Raw genomic sequence first — 20,677 nt, 5'->3', positions numbered from 1 at the left:
ACCCCCATTTCCTACCCACTAACCTCATCCCGCCCCCTTGACCTGTCCGTCCTCCCTGGACTGAACTATCCCCTCCCTACCTCCCCACCTACACTCACCTTTACTGGCTCCATCCCCACCTCTTTGACCTGTCTGTCTCCTCTCCACCTATCTTCTCCTCTATCCATCTTCTATCCGCCTCCCCCTCTCTCCCTATTTATTTCCGAACTCCCTTCCCCTCCCCCATTTCTGAAGAAGGGTCTAGGCCCGAAACATCAGCCTTCCTGCTCCTGTGATGCTGCTTGGCCTGCTGTGTTCATCCAGCTCCTCACCTTGTTATCTCAGATTGTCCAGCATCTGCAGTTCCTACTATCTCTGAGCCAATTCCAAAAATGAGCTTTCTATTACTGCCAGCAAAAACAACCAATAAACAAAACAAACAGAGGCTGCAGTTCATCCCCATGACGGGAATCAAATGCTGGCATCATGACTGAAAAACATTCCAACATAACTTGCACTCAGCTGTCATCAACTGGAACTGGATGTCAGAGATAGTCGGAACTTGGCCTGCTGCGTTCATCCAGCTCTGCATCTTGTTGTCTCCGGAACTGGATGTCAGTCAGCTCCTGTCTGGTTTGTAGTGCCCAACACTCTATCACACACAAGGGGAGCTTGGCAGCTCAGTGTGTGCCAGGCAGCAAGGTGTCCCAACCTCTCACCTCCCCAACCAAGACATCCGAAACTGACAAGCAGCCTGCCTGTGTGTCTACAATGAGCAGCCCGTTCGAACAGAAGTGATGACAGCCTTTGGCACTGGCTGAAGCTCCAACATGCTAACAGGCATGTCTTAGCATGGGGTAACATTCACTCAGGCGCAAAAAGAGTACAAACAAGGTGTTCCCTGAGTTGCAGCCTGGTCCATTCTGTGGGCTGGGTCCCTCTCCATGTCTATATGGTTTTAAGCAAGACGTTCGACAAGGTTCCGCATGGTTAGCAAGATTAGATCATGTGGAATACAGGGAGAGCTATCTAATTGGATACAAAATTAGCTTGAAGATAGGAGACAGAGGTGGCTGGTTGTCTGTTGGACTGTAGGCCTGTGACCAGCAGTGTGCCACAAGGCTCGGTGCTGGGTCCAGTGCTTTTTGTGATTTATACAAATGATTTGGATGTTAATATAAGAGAATGAATAGTAAGTTTGCAGTTAACTCCAAAATAGGTGGTGTAGTGGACAGTGAAGAAAGTTATCTCCAAGTATGACGGGACCTTGATCAGATGGGCCAACGGGTGAGGAGTCACGGACGGAATTTATTTTAGATAAACGTGAGGTGTTTCATTTTGTTAAGGCAAATCAGGGCAGGACTTGTACACTTAATGGTAGGGCGCTGGGACTGTTGCCGAGCAGAGACCTAGGGGTGCAGGTACATAGTTCTTTGAAAGTGAAGTCGCAGGTAGACAGGGTGTTGAAGAAGGCATTTGGAACACTTGCCTTCATTGGTCAGTGCATTGAGTACAGGAGTTGGGAGATCATGTTGCGGTTGTACAGGAGGTGGGGTCACTTTTAGAATACTGCGTTCAGTTCTGGTCTCCCTGCTTTAGGAAAGATGTTGTGAAACTTGAAAGGGTTCAGAAAAGAGTTACAAGGACGTTGCTGGGATTGGAGGGTTTCAGCTATAGAGAGAGGTAGTAGAGGCTGGGGGTTTCTTCCCTGAAACATCAGAGGCTGAGGGGTGACCTTTTAGAGTTTTATAAAATCATGAAGGGCATGGGGTAGGGTGAATAGCCGAGGTCTTTTTCCCAGCAGAGGGTGTTGGTTTAGCTTAGTTGGCTAAACAGTTAGTTTGTGAAGCAGAGTGATGCCAACTGCATGGGCTCAATTCCAATCACAGGCTGAGGTTACAATGAAGGACTCTCCTTCTCAACCTCTTCCCTCACCTGAGGTGTAGTGGCCTTCAGGTTAAATCATCACCAGTCATCTCTCTTTAATGAGAGAGCAGATGATCTGGTAAGACTATGGTAACTCACACCCCAAATCCCTCTGAGTTACATCTTTTTGCGGTCTTTCCCCATTTAAAAAAATACTCTGTTCTTTTGTTCTCCCTTCCAAAATAAACAACTTCATATTTTCCCATATTATACTGCAGTTTTCCTGATGTTGATGCTGTTGGGCCAAGTTTGGTAAGATAGTAAACTGAATATTAATGAGGGGAGTTGTGGAGTTAACAAGATGTTGAATAAATGTTAATCCCTGTCAATTGGCATCTCATTACTGCCCAGCCAAAATCTACACATGCAGCTTGTAAAAAGCTTGTAAAAGATGGAATGAGATGCTCTTGATGTCCCATAAGATTCTGCTCATAGCTTCCGTCATTGATACTGTGCCAGCTGTCTGACACTTGTATCAGGTTGTAAAAGCAGCAGTTTTTACAAATTATAGAATCCCTACCGTGTGAAAGGAGGTCATTCGGCATATCCAGTCTATAACAGCCCTCCAAAGAGCATCCCACCCAGAACCAGCCCTCCCCACACTATCCCCGTAACCCTGAATTTCCCATGGCCAATCCACCTAACCTGCACATCTTTGGACTATGGGAGGAAACTAGAGCACCAGGAAGAACTCATGCTGACATGAGGAGAATGTACAAACTCTACACAGACAGTCACCCAAGGCTGGAAGCGAACCCAGGTCCCTGGCACTAGCAGTGCTTACCACTGTGCCACCATATCACTCCAGAATGCATATGTCTTTAAGATTTGCCTTTGTTACTAGATGGCTTGTTGATCCAACAGGGAGGATGTGGGGGTGTGGGTGCGGTGTAAGACCTGGCCGCGTTGGGGGGCTGTGCATGCAAAGGATGTGAAGGCATTGGAGATGCCATACCATGGTGATTAGGTGTGGGAGTGGTTGGAGGGGTGCGAGGGCAAGAAGGCCTGGAATGCAGGCCCAGAGAACTGAAGCAGACCATCAAGCCAGCTCAGCACAGCAGTCACCCGTCCCTATTGCCAGGTTCCACTGTCTCTGGGGTTAAGAGGCCATACGTGATCCTAGCTCGCCCCTTCCCAGCGTGAAGATAACGCACAGGGAGAGCACTTACGTGGAAACAGATCAAGGGTAACTTGTCAATTCAAGCTTTCTGCCACATTAGTGAAAATCTGAGCCACGATGTATCTTAGAGCCAAGGTTCTCAGTGTATCTCAAGCTGAGGACCATTGACTAAAACCAATTTAGTGACACCCTTTACCACCCAACATTTCCAGCATAGCTTTAATTGGGCCTAAGCCATCATCAACACTGGCTTTCAACTAAATGTGTTTTCACTGCTTTCACTGGATTTTCAATGCATTGAGAGCTGGAATATGATACTCAACTCAACATTTTTAATGATATAATGACTTTATAGCTATGTAGCAAATCAAGGAAGTAGAAGCATAAAGTTAGTCAGAACAGGTTCACTGAAATACAGACTGAACAGAGAAAGCACAACAACATTGATACTGAAGTGTGAATAATTTGGACAAAGAAAATGCAATGTTGACAACAGAACAGTGAATGGCTGTAAGATTGTAGTTATATAGATTTCACTGTGGTTTGTTCAACACACCTCTCAAAATAGTGTTATCTGTGGCTCAGTGGGTGGCAATATGCGTCAGACAGTCACCAGTTCAAGACCCACACCTGAGACAAGCATAGAAACCGGATACTCTGATGTATTACTGAGATCACTAAGGGAGTACTACACTGTGCCACTTGCTGCCCTTTGGATGAACTTCAGTTGAGGTGGCTCTGGGTCCTTGAGGTTCGAGTGAAGGTCCTCATCACTATTTCAAACCAGAGCTAGGCTGTGTCTAAGCCAAAGTGTTATTCCTCAACCTAAACAGCAGATTATCTCCTTCCTTTTGTAGGAGTTTGCTGTGTGCAAATTGCCTATTTTGTTTCTGACATTGCACTATCGATTAAGTTTCAAATGTATGTAATGGGCTCTAAATTATTTTGGGACATCTGGTAGGTTTGAAACACAATGGATTTTTACCTCTTGTATCTGAGAATTGTACAGTTTGTAGATATTTTAGTTTTATTTCACACTTACCTTATCACCCACCAACCATCAAGCAACTTATGAATTACATCAACCAGCTCGTCTTCACACAGAGTCATCTCATCCTCCTGAACAGCAGTGTAGCTGTTAATGACTTTATATGGCTCACCTACAATATAACACAGGAAGTTTAATCTTCTTCAAAGTACGCTGGTGGATATATCATTTTCTTGAGAATGGTTGGAAATAAACCATAAACCACATCAAAAGCAACTGAATTTCACCCTTTATTGCGCCCTGTTCAACAATGTATATTAATACAACTCGCTTAATGTAGAAAAATGCCACAAGGAACTTTACAGGAGCATAATCGTAGTTTGAAACCAAACCACACGAGCAATTATTGGTTGCCATGTATCTGCAACCCTTGTCCTTCAGATGGAAGTGGTTGTAAGTTTGGAAGGTACTAACTAAGGAGCCTCAGTGAATTTCTGCAGTGTGTCTTGTAGATAATACACACTGCTGCAATGTCAATGGTGGAGGGACTGAATGTTTGTGGTTGTGGTGCTATCAAGTGAGCTATTTTGTTATCTGCTGCCCTTGTCCTTCCAGATGGATGTGGTCATGTGCTTGGAAAGTGTTATCAACAGACCTTGGTAAGTTTCTATTAGTTTCTATAAGTGCATATTGTAGATGTTCAATAGCAGAAGTGTGTACTGTCAATGGTGGAGGGAGTGGATGTCATGCCAATCGAGTGGGCGGCTTTGTCCTGGTTGCTGACAAGATTCTTGAGTGCTGTTGGAGCTGCACCAATCTGGGCAAGTGCAGCTCAGACTGCTGTTTAATTGGTCCATCCTGTACAGGCTCAGGCCGCTGTGTGACAGGCCCATCCTGTACAGGCTCAGGCCTCTGTGTGACTGGCCCACCTTGTACAGGCTCAGGCTCCTGTGTGACAGGCCCATCCTGTACAGGCCCATCTTATACAGGCTCTGGCCCCGTGACAGGCCCATCTTGTACAGGCTCTGGCTCCTGTGTGACAGGCCCATCCTGTACAGGCCCATCTTATACAGGCTCTTGCTCCTGTGTGACAGGCCCATCCTGTACAGGCCCATCCTGTACAGGCTCAGGCCCCTGTGTGACAGGCCCATCCTGTACAGGCCCATCTTATACAGGCTCAGGCCCTGTGTGACAGGCCCATCCTGTACAGGCTCAGGCCCCTGTGTGACAGGCCCATCTTGTACAGGCTCTGGCTCCTGTGTGACAGGCCCATCCTGTACAGGCTCAGGTCCCTGTGTGACAGACACATCTTGTACAGGCTCAGGCTCCTGTTTGACAGGCTCAGGCCCCTGTGTGACAGGCCTATCCTGTACAGGCCCATCTTGTACAAGCTCAGGCCCCTGTGTGACAGGTCCATTCTTGTATAGGCTCAGGTCCCTGTGTGACAGGTCCATTCTTGTACAGGCTCAGGCCCCTGTGTGACAGGCCCATCTTGTATAGGCTCAGGTCCCTGTGTGACAGGCCCATCTTGTACAGGCTCAGGCCCCTGTGTGACAGGCCCATCTTGTACAGGCTCAGGCTGTTACACTCAAGTTTTTCTCACCTTCATAATTGGGATCTTGCTCATCACTCTCTTCTGGGCTTTCAAGGGGTTCAAGAAAGGAAGCTGGCAGCCAGCCACGTTTACCTTCCATTTGGCAAAACCACCAACCTACATCAAAATAGAAGAGTTGCTGCTTCAGGAATTAGAAGCAAATTGCACAGTAATTACATAATTACAGAATTAATAGACTGAAATTGCTTTTCAGAAACGTTTTGGAAATTCCTAAAGCATCCAAATGCCTTATGAAATTCTGAAACCCATTAACAGTGAATATATAATCCAGAGTAAAGTGGTGATCAAGGTAAATTCTAAATAAAGTCTTTGTCAATCTAGTGCGTTGCTGACCTACCTGGTGTAATATATGTGTTTGACGTACAGGGAAGAGTCTACACTGTGTGATGAAGTACATTGTGATGAAGGTTTATAACAGGTTTTATGAATTGGGAACTTGAGTTTTGAAGTAGAAACAAATGGGCTGTTGGCTTACAGTTCTGTGAAGGTGAGCTGTTATTTTATAAGAGTCAGAAGTTTATTTTTTTTTCACAGTCAGTCAAAACAGCATTTCCAAGAAATCATAACTTAATCTAAATGACTAGATAAACTAGCTGATAAGGTCATTATGAAGTGTTTAAGTTGAGCTTTTACGACCCACAATAAGAAAGGCCAGAGGTCAGAAGCAAGTTCTGAAGAAAAAAAATCCATGCTACCAGTTCCCCTCTAAGCCACTCACCATCCTGACTTGGAAATATATCACCATTCCCTCAGTGACACTGGGTCAAAATCTTGGAATTGCCTCCCTAAGGGCATTGTGAGTAAACCCACAGCACATGGACTGCAGCAGTTCAAGAAGGCAGCTCACCACCTTCTCAAGGGGCAACTAAGGTTGGACAACAAAGGCTGGCTCAGCTAGAGACACTCACATGCCCTGAATAAATAAAAAAATTCCAAGTGTCTATTTGTCCCACCCTTTATAATAGATTCTAGCATTTTCCCCAGTACTGATGTAAGGCCAACAGTCTGTAGTTCCCTATTTTCTCTCTCACCAGCAATGTCTACATCCTATGAATGAATTTTTAAAAGATGTATTACTTAGCAGACTTAATGTTGCCAATGTCAGAGAAAGATCAATGAGTTACTCCGTATCTGTGTGTCTCCGAAAGAGACACAGTGAATCACATTTGGTGAATGCACAGATTGTCACAGAATGGAAATGTTTGCAACCTCATCAGTCAATTAAGAAATTAAAGACCTCTTATAGCTTAGTGGTAGTGCCCTATTCCTGGACAAGAGCCCCAGGTTCAAGTCCCATCTGCTACAGAGGCATGTAATAATATCACTGAATGGATTGATGAGAAAAATAGGTTTTAAAAAAAATTAAAGATTGAAATAAAAGTGATAATTCACCAGGGTTGAGCGTCTGTAAATGATATTGCTGGGAAAAGGTTGAATCTTTTCTCATATACAAGATCTTTTTAATCTGTCTTATATATACTTTTTCATGTGTAATAAACTTATGCCCTTTTGTTAACTCTTTGCAGTGGAGAGGAAAGGGTATGAGTGCACTGTAGTTCAAACTGGCATGTAGCTCCATTCTTGGCTATCAGCTTTTAATTGTGGCTGCAAGGTCCATTGTTTTATTGTAAAAGATGCTGATTACTCCTAGGGATTACTAATTCTGCTGCTGAGGCTCCACAAATCCTCCAGTCCTAGGGAGTAAACAGGTCCACCCTGCTTCATTGATTCTGTATCTAATTGACAGGGCAGTGAGATGGGGATTAGCAATGCCCCAGCAACGACCATCCTAATACCCATGCACTGGGCCTGTTACCATTGCAGACCCCAGGCTCTGCTCTGCCTTTTCAGGAGAAAGACACCCAAATCCCAGAGCAAGATGGAGCCATGGTCAAAGAGGTCTCCGTCCCTCTTTGTCCTGACCTTTGAACTCAGGAAATGGCTATTCCCAGTGAGGAATAGGCATGAAACTCAGCTCCTGTAACAGTGAGGTAAAAGTAAATAGAGCCAGTTTTCTGCAAAGTTATGACAGAGTTGGTTATAGCTTTGCATTTCCCAGATGAAGCAGACCTTCTTACCATTTTCGCTTTTCTCCACAATCTCGACAGTATCCCCTGTCTGAACAGTCATTTCGTATTTGGAATTCTTCTTATAGTCCGCGATTGCACGATAGGTTTGGAGTAAAATTGGACCTGTGATTGCTGGAATGAGAGAATCCTGTTAACACGGTGGATTAAAACAAACCATTGATAATGAAATGATTCATCAATTTTGCAAATATAATGCACTCCTACTTCTCACAAGTGGAGCAAAATATGTAATTTTCCATCATCTTATCCCTACATGCATTTCCTCTCAACGTTGTCTCTTCCTACATTCACCTTTACATGGTGAATGTGTATGTAAACACATCACACTGTAAAGCCTCCCACCAGTGGTGGTGATCTACAACCACTTATGTATCATCAGGGACACTCTGAGCTCCAACTAGCTCCACTCCTCTGCTTTCCAATCTGTCTTGACTATTGCTACTTGACTGCGAACATAGAATATTAGAATAATAGAATAATAGAATATTTCAAACAGGAAAACCTGGATGTAGCGGATAGAAGCTGACTGTTTCTAGAAGGAAGTGTGTGTGCAGAATAAGGAACCATTGCAATATTGTATGGAAGGGATGCACAGCATTGGTGGCAGGATGACTACTGCATCTTCTTCCATAATCCTTTCAGGCAGTGCTTTTCAGATCATCGCAACTGAGTCTATAAAAAGTGAAGGTGTAGTCGCCACAGTCCAACCGAACTATAGGGCTGTTCTGTCATTAGAGAGAGATGACTGTTGCTGGTTTAACTTAATGGTCACCAGCCTCTAGTGAGGGGAGAGGTTGAGAAGGAGTCATTCATGGTAACCTCAGGCTGTGCGGGAATTGAACCCATGCCAAAGACTTGGACAAGCTAGGCGAGTGGCAGAAGGAGTACAATGTGGCAAAGTGTGAAGTTATACATTTTGATAGGAGTAATAGAAGCATAGAAACAAGGAAAGGCTTTGGAAATCTGAAGTGCAAAGGGACTTGGGAGTCCTAATTCAGGATTCTCTCAGGGCATGCAGATTCAGCTGGCAGTTAGGAAGGCAAACGCAATGTTAGCCTTCATTTCAAGAGAACCAGAAAAGAAGAGCTGAGATGTACTGCTGAGGCTGTACATATATTATATATATATCTGGTCAGACCGCATTTGGAATATTGTGAGCAGTTTTGGGCTCCGTACCTAAGAAAAGATGCATAGGTATTGGAGGAAGTCCAGAGGAATTTAATGATTTCAGGATGAACAGCTTGTCATATGAGGAACTGTGCAGGTCTCTGGGTCTGTACATGATGGTGTTTAGAAGGATGGGGGGGAAATGATTGAAACTTGCAGAATACTTAGAGGCCTGGATGGAGTGGACATGGAGAAGATGTTTCCACTAGTAGAAGAGAATAGGACTCAAGGGCACAGTCTCAGAGTGAAGATATGACCCTTCAGAACTGGATTAGAAGAAATTTCTTCAGCCAGAGGGTGGTGACTCTGTGGAAATCATTGCCGCAGAGGGCTGTGAAGGCCAAGTCATTGTGTGCATTTAAGACAGAGATAAATTAATTAGTAAGGTGATTAAGGTTTATGTGGAGGAGGCTAGAGAATGGGGTTAAGAAACATATCAGCCATGATCAAATGGTGGAGCAGACTTGATGGGCCAAATGGTCTAATTCTGTTCCTATAAGTTATGGTCTTATAGTCTTAAGCTGGCATCAATCTGCATTGCAAATCATCCATCCAGCTAACCGACCCAAATATAAAAAGTATTATTTCTCATTTCCACTTTGAATTTATTTCCAATGAGCTAAAAACTGCATCCTCTGGTTACTGATACTGTTGCCAGTAGAAACAGTTTTTGCTTATTGATACAATCCAAATCCCTCATCATTTTCAGTGCTTTGAATAAATCTCCCCTCAACTTTCTCTGTTCTAGAGAAGATTACAGTTTCTCCAATATCCCCAAATAATGGAAGTCCCTGAGGCCTTGTACCATTCGAATAAATCTCTGATGCAGAGAGAACAAAAAAAACTGCAGATGCTGGAATCCAAAGTAGACAAACAGGAGGCTGGAAGAACACAGCAAGCCAGGCAGCATCTGGAGGAAAGGAGTAGTCAACGTTTCGGGTATAACCCTTCTTCAGGACTCGAGACTCAAGACACTTCCTGAAGAAGGGTAATACCTGAAACGTTGACTGCTCCTTTCTCCAGATGCTGCCTGGCCTGCTGTGTTCTTCCAACCTCCTGTTTGTCAGTCTCTGATGCACCCTCTTCCAGGCCTGTGTTAATTGTAAACAATTGAATTGGATACTGAGCTGAACAAAAAGAATTGAGAATAAGGTTTGTAACTGCAGTTAGAATGTATTATGTATTATTCCCGTACTAGTACCAGCTGGTTGGGCTGAAAGGCAATGAATATTGTAGACATTACAATATTGTGAATTAGTCAGCATTGTAAATAATGTAAGATCATTTAGAATAAGGAAAAAATGTAGAACTCCAAAAAGGGCACTGAATCTGTGGAATTATATCTCTCCTCCCTCACCCTCTAACTCAGTCCAATGATCATCTCACCACCAATGTTAGGAACCTAAGACTTCGAGGCAGGAGTAGGCCATTTGGCCTTTTCAGCCTGCGTTGTCACTTAATAAGTTATGGCTGATCTGGTTCTGCTATCAACTCTACTTTCTGATTTGTCATTCGCTGACTCCTGCCCGCTGCCCCAATTATCCTGACTCCCCTATCAAATATCTACCCAAGAAAATGATTGTCTAATATGCGGCTTGAAACCACAATCATAATTAGAGTGGCATTATCTACCAACTCAGACTCCCTGATGATCAGAGTATGAACTCTTACTTGCTACTGTCGATTATTCTTTGACTGTGAGGTACATTAACTGAGCGTGAGAAGGTGATTGGTGTGGAGTCACTGTAGGGCTGGAAATGTGATTGTGACATTCCAAATCCTGCAGACTGCCTGTTCTGACTCTGGGATATGTGCAGCAATTATTCTCTCAGCAAGAAGCAAAAGTTACAAAATTCCTAAGCCAATCGAAGTCCTCTAGTCCACCTTGTTAAATGTGCTGCAGAGAATGGAAGCTTGTCTCCATCCAAACACCTTGCTTGGTCTGGGAGCATTTATTGCACAAGAAACATATTTTGCATTGGAATCAGCTCCTGAATTGAGAGAAGAAAGAAATTTGACTAAACCTCAGTGAATGTTAACTCCAGTTACCAGTCAAATTATGGACCAAGTAAGATCACACAGCTGATGATTGGAGGATTCAACAGCACTGAGGCATAATGGTGCATAGCGAAGCCCAGGTAGGTGGGAGACAAATAAAGATAATTATAGGCCCATTTGCTTAACATCTGTCATTGGGAAAATGCCACAGTCTATCATAAAGGGTTTATATTATGTTATTATATCATATCATATCAATAAGGGGTTGCCTGTATATGACAGAAATGAGGTGGAATTTCTTCTCTCAGAGTGGAGTGAATCTGTGGAATTCTTTATCACAGAGGGCTATTAAGGCTATTTTCAAAGCTGAGACAGACAGATGTTAATCATGAAGAGAATCGAAGGTAATGGGGAAAAAGCAGGAAAGGGCAGTTGAGGATTATCAGATCAGCCATGATCTGATTGAACGGTGGAGTAGACCCAATGGGCTGAATGCCTCCTTCTGCTCCTATACTGTACGGTCTTACACTTGTCACTATCATTCCTTCTTCTGTGAAATCAGATGAGGAGTACTCATTAAGAACATCCTCAGTCTTCCTGATTCACACACATTCCCTGTGCTGTTTCTAATCAGCTTGACTCTTTCCTTTGATATCCTCTTATACTTTATGTATTTATAAAATATCTTTGAATTGCCTTGGTTTTACTCACCAATTTCTTTACATGCCTTTTCTTTTCTTTCTTAATTTCCTGTGTAATTTTACCCCTGTACTTTTAATACTCTGCCAGGCTTTCTGCAGAACTGATCTTTTGGTTTCTTGTAAGATATATTTTCTCTTTTTACAATGCGGTATCTGGTTTACATTAAATTTGTTGTTGTCCTTTCTTTATTTTCCAAGGTATTATTAAATGTCAAGTTTGTAGTTCAAAACTTTTGATTCAACTGCAACCACAGTGTCAGACCAAACTAATCAGAACTAGTCAACTTCTCAAAAGAAAGAGACTTACCGGACATGTTTGTCTTTGTTTTATCTTTTGTCAACAAATAGGTTTCTGTCTTTTTTGTCCTGTAAATAGCAAGCATGATGCATGAATCAATATACTGGTAATGCTATGAAAAAAGGAAATGGCAGACATTTAGTTGAATAATTACTGTGCATCAGTTTATCTGGCAGAACAACAAATTAATATTGAATCTGGGGACCAAAATTAACGAAGGTCAAAGAGCAATAATGAAGGAAATAATGGTACTGAAGAGAGAGAAATCCCTAGGAGTAGACAGTTTTCCTCTTAGACTTTTGAAAACAGATGAAAGTATTATTAATGCCCCAACTGAAATCTCCCTCAATTTTGAAACTGTTCCTTCAGATGGACTCATTCAATTCCCTACTTAAAGAAGGTGAAGGAGAAAATTAGAGAATTATAACACCTTTTGGTCAAGAAATCAGTAGAACCTGTAATGAGGAATTGAGTGACCGGACACCTTGAAAGTGTTCAGTTGATTAAAGAGAGCCAACGTGGATTTGTACAGAGTAGATGTACGCTGGCGAACCCAAGTGAATTCCTTGAAGACGTGACTAAAGTTAAGGATGGGAGCACGTCTATATATGTTACTTTTGTTCATTTCCAGAAGGTATTTGGTAAAGTGCCTCACAAGAAACTGTTCGCTAAGTTTGAAGCTTATGTCCAAGTCCAGTGACAACACGAAGGGCATAGATGGCATTATGAGTAGCTTAAAAATTACCAAAGAGTTATTAACAGGCAAGGAACATAATTGTAGCACAGCAACAAAAACTATAGGAAATTCGCAGCAGATCTAGCAGCATCTGTGGAGCAAAGAACAGAGACAACGTTTCAGATCAAGGATTGTTCATCAGAAAGCACTCAACTGGCTCTCATGAAAAGTCTTTGGCCTGGAACGTTTTAACTTGGATTCTCTCCACAGGAAATGTCAGGCTGTTGACATCTGACATTTTCTGTTTTCATTTCATATTTCCACAGTGTTTTGCTTCTGTTTTAAACAAAACCAACAAATTAATTTCAATATAGAAAACTGTGACTTCACCCATACTAGGTAGGTAGGTAGGTAGGTAGGGTAAAACAGAATACTTCCTAAATGGTGGGAAGCTCCTAACAGTGGTTGCCTGAAGACATTCTAGTATCGATGCATGTAGGTTGTTGGTATGGAATAGACAGCAATGAACAATGGAATACTCACCTTCATATCTAAAGATAGAAGTGACTGTACTTAGAAAGCTTAGTTAGATCACATCTGAAGTAGGAATTTAGGAAAGCAAATGGCATTTTAGTCTCTATGATAAGGATTTTAGAGTATACAAGCAAAGATTTCTGACTTCCATTCTATATGGCCTTAATGAGAACACACTTCAAGAACCTTGTAAAGCAGGGTTGTCCAATGTTTCACACAGGGGGCTAATTTTTCAATTTTCTTTCACTCGGTGGAGGGGAAGTGAGAACATTTCAAAAAGATAATGTTTGACACAACAATAAACATGAATTTTGGGAAAATAATTCCGAATAATAAGTCAATAATTTGAACAAGCAATAATTAATAAGAATAGTTATTTAAAAGTGTTAAGCAGCAGAGCTAATGAATCAAACACTTTTTTTAGACAGTTTGGTTTAGAAGCAGAGATAGAGGGAGACAGATTAGGCCCCCATGTCCTGATCACCAGAGAATGAGGTGGGGATTGGGGCTGAGCTAGGGAGCTGGGTTTAACTATCACTGATGTTGTGTTCATTTCTGGTGGTGCGCATTTTGAGATGGCCTCAGGTAAATGCATTTGAAAGTGTGGATCAGTCAAGGGCTGCCTTTCAGCGTGGGTGTTTCTCCTCCCCAGCCTACCTTGTGGATAGGTTTTTGGAAATGAAGCAGGTGGGTATGACCAGTATCATAATAATAATATCACTGGGCTAGTAATCCAGTAATCCCAGGCTAATGTTCTGGGGACATAGGTTCAAATCCAACTATGGAAGATGGTGATATTTGAATTCAATAAAAAAAAAAAACTTGTCTAACAGTCATAGTTTCATTGATCCTGGCTTCTCCATTCGGAAATTTTCCTAATGGTGTCAGGATCAGATCAGACATCAACCTGAAGTTTCACCTCAGTTTTATTGCTCCACCCACTTACGTTCAACTTCCATCCTGCCCTCAGGTGCCAGTATAATCCTAGCATCAGAATCTGCAAAACATTCCCTATGTCACAATCAGAAAACAGGTCGATGAAACTATGATTGTTAAAGTTGTTTGATTGTTCTGTATAATTTAATTTCTACAATAAATTTAAATTTGTATCTTAGCCTGATCATTATCATATCATTGTACTATTATCCTCTGGTTTCAAAGGATAATGAGTATAGGACAAGAACCTCAACTAAAGCCAGTGCATCTGCAATTAGTAAGAGGATATATTGATTGAAATCAATGGGAAAGAGAAATGTAAAAATTGCTGGCAATTTTCTTTCACTTAATTTAAATTATCATAGAGTTAAAATTACCCTTAGAAAGTACAGAAGGTGTAGATTTACGGTAGAGACAATATAACTCCGATTACATAGAGGGTAAAGTGTATAACGGATTCCTGATATATTATCATAAATATATCAGCCGTTGAAATTGAATTTCACACCCGTATAACCTGGAGCATTCATCATCATGTTAGCTGATTCATCATTGATTTGGGCTGACAATAGAAGTGGTCCATACTCACGGGTGTGGAACTGGTAGGACCACATCATCGGGGCGGACCTGAAAGAAGTTCAGAATCCACTGGCAGCGGGAGATCTTTGGCGGTTGGTTGACCAAGGATTGGATGTAATCAGAAAGGGTACTTTGCCTGTTCTCTGTGGCCTTGTGACCCTCCAACCATTTGGGAGCTGTGAAGAACACAATGCTTGTGTCATTGTCCAACAGAAGAGCTGACTGTCACTGAAGAGATCACTGTTTTACTGCAGGGACCACAGCAGCCACTTTGCACACAGCAAGCTCTCGCAAATAGCAAATTGATCATTCAGTATGCCAACAGCACATCCACATTAGTTCTGTACATACTGCATATAAATTCGAAGATTGGTCCTGGAGAGAAGAGGAGTTTGCAGGGAGCTAGGGGATAGGGATTATTGTAGGTGGTGGCTGGTTGTAAAGTATTGGTACCTTGAATATTGGCTGGGAAATCAAGGAAAACTCTAGACATGTTACTTGGAAGAGTACAGTTATGGTTTAATAGTAGGAGTTCTGTGAATACAGAGAGGTAGATATGGCAATGACAGTATCAGGATGAGGGGCACTAGCTGACTGATGCGGCTGGAGCAGCTAGTCAGGTTTCTAAGGTTTGGGTAGGAGATGCATCCACTTGTGTGGTCATTGAATGTTTTCCAGTACAACGGCCAGTGTCCTTGGGGCCAGACCCTTTATCTCTGGCCACCTTTGGCCATTACTTCCACGGGGTGTATCATGAGGGCCTCCTCTAGATTCCTCTCCCTCCTTCCCTTCTATCATTAACATCTCCAGCAGCACATTTGAAAATACAAGGGCGATCTCTCTTTGGCCTCAGTGCCCCTTTTGATATCCTCTTCCTCCAAGTGAAGATTCCAGAGACCCTCTGCAGCAACTTCTGTCAATTGAGTCCATTGCTTTCAGAGGGATAGGCTACCTTTAAGAGCTGCAGGCTGGCTGGGCATTGTGCTAGTCACACACACCAATAGGCCCCCTGTTCAGCAGGACATTGATGAGCAGTGTGTTTCACATTCTGCTTCCTCGATAAGATTTGGGTTTGTTGGTATAAAGCAAGATCTGTATCAACATAAACATTCACATTCACTGCTCTCATGTAATGAGGCAAATCAATGAAAATGTTCCTTCTCCTTCATATTAAAGACAATTTAACAATGACCCTAATCTGCGAAGAGTCCACACAGGGATTATGATCTACAAAATTCCTCTCCCTGCACCCTACCCTTAAACAGAGAAAATGTCTGAAACAATTGCTTTCACAGTAAACTACATCTTACAAGCCTAATGAAGACCTACCTGGTAAATGGGGGAGAGTTCTGTTTTTGGAATCAATTTCTCCAGCTTCAATAGGAAACAGCTCCTTCAGCATTTTCTAATGAGAGGGAGATAAATCTAAACATGAAATTGTTAAATAGAAAACATTAATTTGCCTTTAACAGACACAAAGTTCATCCTGGAGGGAAAGGTAAGAAAATAGATTCTGACACAAGGAGATTTGAGAAGACGCCACGGCGGCACAGTGGTTAGCACTGCTGCCTCACAGCACCAGGGACCTAGGTTCAATTCCACCCTCAAATGAATGTCTGTGTGGAGTTTGCACATTCTCCCTGCGTCTGCGTGGGTACCCTCTGGGTGCTCTAGTTTCCTCCCATAGTCCACAGATGCATAGGCTGGGTGGATTGGCCATGCTAAATTGCCTGTAGTGATTAGGGGGATGGGTCTGGGTGAGATGATCTGAGGGTTGGTGTGGACTTGTTGAGCCAAAGGGCCTGTTTCCACACTGTAGGGATCCTATGAAGACATATGTACCCACTCAAAGGATTGAGTACAAGAAAGCACAAATTTAAAGTTAATTTGCAAAAGAAGCAGAGGTGAGGGAAAAAAATAACTTTTGTACACAGTGAGTGTTTAGGATCTGGAATGCACTCCCTAGAAATGTGATGGTGGCATTCAAGAGGGCACCAGATGGTTATTTAAATAGAAACAATATTCAGGGTTAAGAAGAAGAGGCAGAAGAATAACAGTAAGTCATAATGCTTATTCAAAGAGAAAGGTGCTGACATATGGGCCAAATGATCTCCTTCTGAACTATGTCAATTCTGAGATCTGGAAGGAATGGTATGGAGAGACTGAGTAGTTTGGGAGAGGGAGCAGTTAAAGATGGGGTGGAATAGGTGACCAGAAGCACTGGCTAAATGGGGAAGGGGTTAAGCAAGGATCTGTACATTAAGTTGGTTTGGTGCAGTGACAGCGTTAATCTGAGTCAGATCCTGACAAACAGCAACATCAACCCAGCTACCTCCCACCGATCACTCTAAATGGCAACATCAACCCAGCTACCTCCCACCAATCACTCCAAACAGCAACAACAACTCAGTCATCTCCCACGGATCATTCCAATTGGCAACAGCTCTGCTGTCTTTCCCTTCCTTATTCAATAAGTGCCTCAAAGATGAAGAAATGGAGCCAGGGAGTTTTATAGAAAAAAATTTTTGGGCAAAGTCCATAACAACAAGGAGAAATGAACAGAAGCTAACTCCAATGCCTATTAATGAATACTGGTTGACTCAAACTGAAAAATCCTATTCCCAAAAGGGTAAGCGAGACACGGATGTACCTAACAAGGATAGATCGAGCTGCTCCCACAGCCCTTGCATGATCATTCTACTGGAGTTATAAACGACTCTCAGGAGCACACTCCAAATTGTTCACAGCTTGTATGGACATTAAAATTCAGCTGCTCTTCGAGTTACACCCCACTTGGCCTCCAGGTTGAGGTTAGCTGTGATTCAATAGAATAAAAGAACATAAGAACTAGGAGCAGGAGTAGGCAATTCAGCCCTTTGGGCCTGCTCCACCATTTAATACGATCATGGTTCATCTCTTCTTGGCTTCAACTCCACTGTCCTGACTGCTCTCCATAACTCTTCAAGCCTTTACTAATTAAAAATCTGTCTATCTCCTCTTTAAATTTATTCCAGTGAATTCCTCAGATTCACGATCCTTTGAGGGAAGTAATTACTCCTTGCCTCTGATCTAAATTTGCTACCCCTTATCTGAAAACTGTAACCTCATTCCAGATTGTCCCAGGGAGGGAGAGAGCGAGAGAGAGAGAGCGAGAGAGAGAGAGAGTGAGTGTGGGAAGGGGGAGCAGCAGCTGAACATGTTCACTCCTTTGGTGTTAAGCTCCTGTTAACTCCATCAGCACCTATGGCCCTCTGTGACTTGTCGTGCGTGGATAATCTGTATCCACTTTGTACAATAACCCCATTATTATACATTTGTCCCACTGAAACCTGCAATCTCTGTTGGATCTGTTACACCAACTATCACTGCTGTACATCCTGTCTATAGCACCCACTGCTGGTAGTGACAGGAGGTGCAACTCCCCCTAAAGGCACTGACAGCCAAATTGAATGAAATATGCCAAAGTAAAGAGTGCCAGCCCCTTCAAGGAGCACTGTAATAAAATCAAATTAAGGTGTCATTTTGATGATTGATCTGCACAAATCTTTAGATTGATGAATGAGGGTGGGGTTGTATGATCGATCAGGGGCTGCTTTGTCTTGGATGATGTCGGTCTTCTCAAGTGTTGTTGGAGCTGCACCCATCCAGGCAAGTGGGGGGTATTCCATTACACTCCTGACTAGTGCCTTGTAAATAGTGGATGTGCTTGGGGAGTCAGGAGGTGAGTTACTCACCGCAGGATTCCTAGCCTCTGACTTGCTCTTATAGTCACAGTACTTATATAGCGAGTCCAGTTCAATTCCTCGTCAGTGGTAACTCCCCAGCTTGTTAATAGTGGGGCCTCATGTGACGATAATGCTATTGAATGTAAAGGTGGAGTTGTCATATCCTCTCTTGTTGAAGATAGTCATTGCCTGGCACTTGTGCCTTGTCAATGTTACTGGCCACTTATCAGCCTAAGCCTGGATGTTTTAACACTGGTCTGTAATTGCTGGTCTTATCCTTACAGGCTTTTTGGAGAAAGGTCTGTTCAGTGTCAGACAATCAGCCCCTTGATGCAGAACTTGTTACACAGAGAGGAAACACAGCTACCACCTTTGCCTGACTCAGCCCCTAAAACATGTATGGAATCACATCAAGCTGATGGTTTAAAGGCTATGTTCCCAAGCACCTCGCTGTGTGGCTGTGAAATATTGATGAATTGCAACTATCAAGAAAAGGAGTTCACTAACTTCCGTCTTCACTGGCCATGGTACATTGTGGGTATATCCTGTCAGGACAACATTGGGAACAGGGCAGTTGTCCCAAAGGCAGAGCTGACATGGTTGTTAGCAGTCATTCCACAGAGGCAGCTTGGTTAGGTCACAGGATGGACAACCATCCCATACTCAAGGATTGTCTGTCTGAAAAGTTGGCTGGATGCAGACACCCAAAGTCCCACTTAAGGACGTTGGCAAACCTGAAATGAAGGCCCCAAACACTGACCATCACAATCAGGAGTCACTAGATAATGACAGATGAAAATGGCAACATCTCTGGCATGGCTGGCAGAAGCCACCAGGACGACCACTGCCTACAGCAGTTGTCAGAAATGATCCACGACACTTCATGTGTGGCAACTGTGACAGATCCAGTCTCTGGAGGATTGGCTTCTTCTGCCATTGGAAAAAGGTGCAGATTATGAAGATGCTCCATTGAAAGGGATATATTGCTGTGTGTCCATCATCTTCCACAGGTGGAAGGACATTGACAGGGACATTGCTCCTTAGTGCTAATTAAAAAGCTCCCACCCTTGACTCCTTCCAGATCCTTTCTCTCCACCATTGTAATATTGTCTTTAATTGATATTTCTTTTCTTTTGATCCTTTCTTTCCTTGTATCAGGAATATTTAGTACCTACGCCTCCATTACTGCTGCAGTACTGTATTCCCATGTGGCTATCTTCACGTGCAATCCACCAAATTCTAGCCTGCACACCCCTGGACACTACAAGGCAATTTACCATCGCTGATCCAGCTTTGGACTGTGGAAGGAAATTGGAGCACCCAGAGTAAACCCATGCAGACATGAGGAGAATGTGCAAACTCCACACAGTCACCCAAGGCTGGAATCGAATCCAGATTTCTGGCGCTGTGAAGCTGCAGTGCTAACCACTGTGTCGCCAATTTTTTTGAGAATCATAGAATCCCAGTGCAAAAACAGGCCATTCAGCCTAATGATTCTGTACTGACCCTCCAAAGAGCATCCCACCCAGACCCAATCCCCAAATTCTGTTTAATGCAGTTTGTATTCACACAGTAAGCATCATGTAGACCTGATTGTATACTCTTGTTGTTTGACCCCAGCTAATACATTAGTTATTTCCTACTTAATCACTCTCTCTCACTCCCCTTTCCCGACCACTGTGCACTTTGTTTTTCCCTCAAGTATTAACTTCTGGTTCCCACTTCCCTGCCAAGTTAGTTTAAGCCCTCCCCAAAATTGCCCTCCACTCCCAACATTTCTGATTGATAATAACCTGCCCTCAAAATCTAATTTAAACTGGTCTAAGTACATCAGCATATCAGTGTCACATGGCAAAGTGACAAACTGGGAATAACTGGGATGAAGAAGGTAAACTCAGCTTGCCTTCTCAGATCAAGAAAAACATTCTAAAAATGTTTGAGGACTTCTTTTGAAAATTTAACACTGAAAAAGCTCACTTTGAAAAAGTCTATTTGTTTAAACACTGCAGCCAAAATGCAACAGATGTTCTAACTTTCTGTTTTATTACATCAAGTACTCCTACTGAAAGGTAAAATTAGACCACATTAGATCACTCAGTCACAAGTGGATCCATTTACTCCCACTGTAAATGCCAATAAATGATTCATTCGCTTAAATCCTATAGAGTACCATTCTCGAATGCCCTATGATGATAAACCACTTCAATCTTCACAGCGCAAACAGGACAATGGTGCAGAGATAGTAGGAACTGCCAATGCTGGAGAATCTGAGATAACAAGGTGTAGAGCTGGATGAACACAGCAGGCCAAGCAGCATCAGAGGAGCAGGAAAGCTGACGTTTAGG

The 20,677-nt window shown here is 42.9% G+C and overlaps 1 protein-coding gene across 1 annotated transcript in view; it reads right to left on the bottom strand.

The window, feature by feature from the left end:
- ncf1 (neutrophil cytosolic factor 1) overlaps window positions 1–20,677 on the bottom strand; it is a 69,571-nt gene that overhangs the window by 31,515 nt on the left and 17,379 nt on the right. Inside the window, exons 3-8 of the mRNA XM_048612674.1 lie at window positions 15,937–16,012; window positions 14,618–14,783; window positions 11,892–11,950; window positions 7,707–7,829; window positions 5,617–5,724; window positions 4,068–4,185 (exon numbers count right to left, since the gene is read on the bottom strand). Of these exons, the coding sequence (XP_048468631.1) occupies window positions 4,068–4,185; window positions 5,617–5,724; window positions 7,707–7,829; window positions 11,892–11,950; window positions 14,618–14,783; window positions 15,937–16,012 (650 nt within the window). The remainder of the gene's footprint in view (window positions 1–4,067; window positions 4,186–5,616; window positions 5,725–7,706; window positions 7,830–11,891; window positions 11,951–14,617; window positions 14,784–15,936; window positions 16,013–20,677) is intronic.

The sequence above is a fragment of the Rhincodon typus genome, chromosome 26 (assembly GCF_021869965.1).
Source record: "Rhincodon typus isolate 14 chromosome 26, sRhiTyp1.1, whole genome shotgun sequence".
Lineage (NCBI taxonomy): Eukaryota > Metazoa > Chordata > Chondrichthyes > Orectolobiformes > Rhincodontidae > Rhincodon > Rhincodon typus.
Note: the sequence above shows the minus strand (reverse complement) of the source record. Positions and strands in the feature narration are given on the sequence as shown.